This window comes from Coffea eugenioides, unplaced genomic scaffold (genome assembly GCF_003713205.1).
Source record: "Coffea eugenioides isolate CCC68of unplaced genomic scaffold, Ceug_1.0 ScVebR1_1536;HRSCAF=2401, whole genome shotgun sequence".
NCBI classification, from domain to species: domain Eukaryota; kingdom Viridiplantae; phylum Streptophyta; class Magnoliopsida; order Gentianales; family Rubiaceae; genus Coffea; species Coffea eugenioides.
Window position 1 is genome coordinate 56664 of NW_020861948.1, and position 6498 is coordinate 63161.

The window sequence follows — 6498 nt, forward strand, 5'->3', positions numbered from 1 at the left end:
TGGCGTTTCTAGGTCGGACAGAATTGGAAGAGGCGCTAGTGTGAAAAGGAAGTGAACAAAACCCTAGTTTCCTAAATTAAATGGACTTATCCAAGTGGAATTAGGAGAGTTATCCAAGCTGCCCACTTAGTTTCCTAGTTGAATTTGGAAACAAGTTAGTTTTGGAAACCTTTTAGAAAACCTTTTCTTCTTGAAACAACTTTTAGAAACTTCCAAATTCTATTCCAAGAGGGATTGCAAATCAGCTTTTTTCCTCCCACACAATTTCGGTTGCTATAAAATTCTGTTCTCTTTGTTTTGTTGCCAACCGATTCCTCTTTTTCTTTCTTTTCTTTCATTTTTGTTCAACACAACCAAGACAGCTTCAGATTTTTTTTTTTTACACAAGTCGATAGCAACTAATGGAATCTCAAGAACGTGGTGCAATCCACCCTCCTCGGGCTCCCCCCCCCAATGGGTTACCCAAGATATTCCCAAGAAAGAAGCAATGACTCCAAGAAAACCCTTCACCAACGCTCAAGAGTACAAGAAGTTGGTCACTAAGCGGATGAAACAAGTTTCCAAGAATCAAGATGTTCAAGAACTCCAAGATGTCCAAGAACTCCGCTACTGATTTGGCAATAAAGTTTGAAGTTTCTCTCTTGCTTATGGTCAAAACAATTTGTGCACTCTTCTTTCTTTTTTTTTTTTTGGCTACACGACTAAAACACAACACTAATCAATGTTTGGCCGAATGGAACTCCCTTCTTTTTCCAGATTTGGTTTCGGCCAAGTCACACCAACAAGAAACTATCAAGAATTCCAAGATCCTTCAAGAACTTCCAAGTAAGTTATCAAGAACTTCAAGATTGTGGTCAAGAAATTCAAGAAACTCAAAATTCATTGGAGGTTCCTTCAAGATTCACAAAATACCAACAAGTTTGCCAATTTCAGATTTGAAAAACAAGTAAAGCAACTTGGATAACACAAGACAAAAGCTCGGACAGTTTTGGATAGCAAAGGCACAACAACAAAGGATCACCCGCGACTCTACTTCGTTTGGGCAGATTCGACAACTACAGACAGAATTTTCGAACGCAACAATTGAACACACAAGTGGACAGATTTTCAATGCAACAAGGAGCAATGAAACAGCGACTAACGGTGCAACAACAATCAAGGCAAGTTTCGGTCAGATTTGTGACACAACAATGGAAGACTAATCAGATAGAATTCAAGACATACAAACGAACAAAGTACAGACAATATATATATATATTTTTTTTGTTAAAAACAAGGCAGCGAAAATATCAAACCCTAGAACGAACTAGATGAACAAGAAAACGGATATAACGAATTGATACCTCAACCAGCTCTGAAGCCAACTGATTCGCTCCTCGATCGACTTGTTTCGAGACACGTAACATGATTGCCCAAGGATCTAGAAGTACGATCAACCGTTTGGATTTGTGGAACCTAGAACCAAGAGAGACAATTCAACTCGATTCACGGTGGTAGAACAGCGACTCTAATTGAGGTGATTACTCAAGTAGATAGGTTGGATGAACAATCACGGACATCACGCGAGATTGCTCAAAAACCCTTGCCAAGCAAGTAAAGAAGTAACTCTCAAAATTGTAAGAGAAACTAAACAAATTTTACTATCAAAGTTCGTAACCCTTAGTTCGTACAAGATGAGCCCTTTTATAGGCTAGCAACCAAGGCCAAATCCGATTGGAACAAGGGTTGTTGGGCTACTACATCTATCTAAAATAGGAAAAGGAGTTCGGCCATACTTGTAGCTATGTGGACCGAACCTTTAACTGGAAAATTGACAAACTAACTAATGAATTAAAACCAACTAACAAGCTATCATTCGGTCACTCCATTAAGCTCAGGCGTGGTCATCACTTGGGCCCTCATGGGCTTGGAGCAATGTGTAGACAACTCGATTAGCCACGTCCAAGCCTTCAATGTTCCTATAGACCCCTTGTTGGTCTTGAACATTTCGAACAAGGGTTTGGAGAGACTCCTTGAAGCGTTTGGCCCTTGCACGTGTGACTAGGTCCAATAGGACTCGCACTTGTTCATCACCATCATCAGTCTTGCACACATCAAGCAACATGTATATGAACATCTCTAATCTTGAAGGGGCATAATCCTATTATTTAGTTGGTGGTCTTGCTGCTCTAGTGCTGTATTTGCTTTTTTTTTGAAATTTAAATTTTTATTCGTGTAATTAATGAAAGTACAAGAAATGAGGGGGATACGAAACCATACCTCCCACTAAGTACAAGCTAGACGGTCGTCTAAAAAATCTAAAACTACCAATTCCTAGCCTATCACGTTACATAGACCTCTGATAGACTTAGGTAGAGATTGAGGCGTGGGAAACATTAAAAACCTATTGAAATAGCTGCTAATGGATGCCAGGGCATCTGCAACAGCATTACCCTCCAGATACGTATGCACATAGGAGATGCTAGCAAAAGGTAACTTACGAATTTGATGAAATACAGGAAAAATGGATGGCCAGCCCGCACCAATATCGTTCATAGCGTTAATGATAATTTTGGAATCACCCTTAACCAACATGGGAGCAATGTAAAACAGGCTCCACAACTCAAGTCCAGTACATAGGGCCCTAGCCTCGGCTTGTAGCGAAGTTAGACCCCTATAGGATTCAGAAAAAACAAATGCCATCCGATCGTATGAGTTCCTCAATACCCCTCTGTCTTCGGCCTTAAATTGATTCTTCAAGGAGCCATCAAAATTCAATTTAAACACCCCTACTGGAGACCGAATCCAACAAATATAAAGAGCGTGAGCGGACCAGGGGATCCTACCAAGGTGATGAACCATATCCTGCCAACATTTTCCTAGTGAACGCGGTCGAAGAAGTGGAAACTTTGATATAAGCAGGTCCCGCAAATCACCTAGGATCTTATGAAACAAGGTATGGGCTGGCAAGACATGCCCGTCATGCACGTACAAATTTCTTGCATACCACAAGTGCCATAAGATTACAGTTGGTGCTACTCGTAGCACCCATCTCAACATCCAATGGGGTGAGGTGCTAAACCACCAGGACATACACTGATCACGTACCAACTTCCCTTGGCATCTCAAAAAATTGCCAAACTTGCGTAGGAATATCCCCCAAGGAGAACACATGCTACAATGTCTCCAACTACTGGTCCGCACAACAATAACATCTCGAAGGACCATGAACATTGAACTTAAACAATACATCCAAAATAGGTAATTTAGATTGAAATAATCACCATAACAAACAAGAGAATTTTAGCAGAAGGCCCTTCACCCAAACATGCTTGAAGATTTGATACGAACATGTGATCAATGATGTCAAATTCTAAAGATGATTCAAGATAAAAAAGCAGCTGATCCATTGAAACTCAACAAATCCGGATCCCTTCCTTGGTTTGGAGTAGTTTTCCATAGTTTGTCATTATTTTGGTTTATAACTATTATGTGACAGCCCCACCTTCCCCTAAGGCGAACCAAAGGGGTTAGCGGACTGCCTGCCCAGCTCTCGCCAGGACTAACGGTTCAGTTCAGAGCGATCTAACACGTTCCGGAACATACAAACGCGCATGAACGGGTCAAAATGACAAAATAAAAAAAAAACGAAAACTGAGTCGGCCATGAATAGTAACCGACCCGTCAAAACCCAAACAAACATCAAGCAAATATTTACATCTTGAAATTTAGCATTTACAAACCAAAGTGGCATGCAAAAGTATTCAAAAGTGGATACATGTATGGTTTGCCAAAGATCATTAAGTAGTAAAATAATGAAGATGTGAAAGGTACTGGTAGATTAACTTGACAAGGAAGAAGAAAATCCTTGTATGCACTCGCTCAATAGCAACTATCCTTGACTTAAATTTCAAACAGAAGTTTCAGAAAGGCACCAGTATAAATATCGAACTAGAAGCATTTAGAAACCATAAAGCATTCAACAGAACCAAAAACCAAGTAGCTGAAAATCTTCAAGTTAATGGAAGATCTGAAAATCCTGTCCCTAAAAATCACTGCTCTACTTCTGGTAAGCTACTTCTTTCTGAAAGTTTTTTACTCCATCTGGTGGAAGCCAAAATGGCTTGAAAGGCGCTTAAAACAGCAAGGAATCAGAGGCAACCCCTACAAACTTCTGATTGGAGACATGAAAGACTTCATGAAGCAAATCACTGAAGCATGGTCTAAACCAATGAGCCTTTCTCATCAGATTGCACCGCGTGTCGATCCCTTCACTCTCAACACAGCTCAAAAATATGGTAAGTTACAAGATTCACGATGAATCGTATCATTGCAAATTGTAGTTTCCTGAGATGTGTTTCACATGCAAACAGGAAAAGTATCACTATGTTGGGCAGGGACAACTCCAAGGTTGAACATTATGGATCCTGATATAATAAAAGAAGTGCTAGCTAACAAGCAAGGTCACTTTGGTATAACACCACTGGCGTTGAACCCTCTGATACTCATTCTGACAGAAGGATTGACGCTTCTAGAGGGTGAAACATGGGCTACTCACAGGAGGATAATGACTCCTGCATTCAACTTGGAGAAACTAAAGGTAATTTTCCAGCCCTCCTTGTCTCCACCAGGTATCGTTTTTGAGATGGTACTAAGAAGCCTAAGATTAATGAATAACAGTATGGATTCTCAAACTGTTTTTGTCCCACTGCTGTGTGTCAAAATAGGGAATGGTATCAATATTTGCAGAGAGTTGTGTCTTGGTGGTAGAAAAGTGGAAGAAATCAATTGCTCTTGGTGGAACCTGTGAAATAGATGTCTGGCCTGAATTTCAGGACTTGACTGGAGATATTATTTCTCGGACAGCATTTGGAAGCAACTTCAACGAAGGAAATCAAATCCTGAAGCTTCAGAGAGAGCTGCAAGGTTTGGTTGTTGAAGCCATGCAAAGCTTGTACATTCCTGGTCTCAGGTACAATACGCTTCACATATGAGCTTTGGTCTTTTCAGTCAGTGTCATTAGGCATTGCAAGAATACCTAATGGCCTCGTTATGAGAGAATTCTGAGTTGTATGATATCCTTACCATATTAATGAACAGATTCATTCCAACAAAAAAGAACCGGAGAAGAAAAAGTTTGGACAAAAACATTACTTCAATGCTCAAGTCTTTGATTGAGAGAAAGGAAACCCTGATGAGAACTGGACAAACAAATACAGATGATCTACTTGGCCTACTCTTGCAGTCGAATGATGAAAACAGCCTACAATCTAGTCCACAGAACAAAAATGGTAACAAGATGACCATCAAAGAAATAATAGAGGAATGCAAGCAGTTCTACATAGCTGGTCAAGAGACAACCTCAAGCTTGTTAACATGGACGATGATCATCCTGGCAATGCATCCAGAGTGGCAAGAGCAAGCAAGGGAAGAAGTTCTAGCATTGTGTGGGAAACAGCATCCTGATGCTAAAACTATAAGCCAACTTAAAACTGTGAGTACTGCTCTTTACTTCTTTCAGACATAGTTGTTACCTTTTATTGAAGTTCCAATTCATTTAATATTGAAAAATCGCTAAGATACTTTAAAACTACATGTTCCTTAAACATCCATTGGAATGAGAGTTGTAAATCACTAAGATATTTGCAACTACTTTCCATTGAACATCCTCTGCGCTGATTATAACTTTGTTATCTGCGGCAGAGTTAACTTCCAAAATGGCCTTGATGCAATGCTCCGATGAAGGTCATATTGTAATAACTTTTCGAAGAAAAGCAGTGGTAATTGATACAGATAGGCTTTTAATGTGTTTTCTTTTCAATCACCAACTAGAGCAGAATATTCAAATGGAAGTAATACAAAGAACAAGCTCACAATTCCTTTTAATAGAAAATGCTTCATGTTCAATCCATTCCCCCATAGTTATTTTTCTTCCTCACTTCTTCCTACATCTTGGAAGTGGAGACATGAACTGTTTATTTGAGTTGTAGAATTTTTACAGAGACTTCTATTAAATATTTACTGATCTACTTGTTTTCTTTAGTCAAATATTATCTTATGACATTTGGTGTAAACGATTGGGAATATTTACAGGTAACCATGATTCTTCAAGAAGTCCTCAGATTATATCCACCGGCTATCGCTCTGTATAAACATACATACCAGGAAACAAAGATAGGAAATCTCTCTCTTCCAGCAGGGGTAGATCTTACACTGCCCTTATTACTCATCCATCATGATCCTGAGCTATGGGGCAGTGATGCAGAGGAATTTAAACCTGAAAGGTTCTCAGAAGGATTGTCTAAGGCTTCGAAAAATCAACTAGCATTCTTCCCTTTTGGGTGGGGTCCCAAAACCTGCATTGGCCAAAATTTTGCACTGATGGAAGCAAAGATTGCATTATCCATCATACTACAAAATTTCTCATTCGAGCTCTCACCATCCTACACGCATGCCCCCAATACTGTTATGACTCTTCAACCACAACATGGAGCTCCCATCATATTAAAGGAAATTTAG

General features: G+C 39.7%; 1 protein-coding gene across 1 annotated transcript; it reads left to right on the forward strand.

Annotated features, from left to right (window-relative positions):
* The first annotated feature begins 4000 nt into the window (after positions 1 to 4000).
* On the forward strand, positions 4001 to 6498 carry LOC113755497 (cytochrome P450 72A14-like). Its single transcript, XM_027299499.1, has 5 exons — positions 4001 to 4277; positions 4353 to 4579; positions 4707 to 4951; positions 5080 to 5473; positions 6073 to 6498. The coding sequence occupies exons 1-5, from the start codon at positions 4001 to 4003 to the stop codon at positions 6496 to 6498; spliced, it is 1569 nt and encodes a 522-aa protein (XP_027155300.1).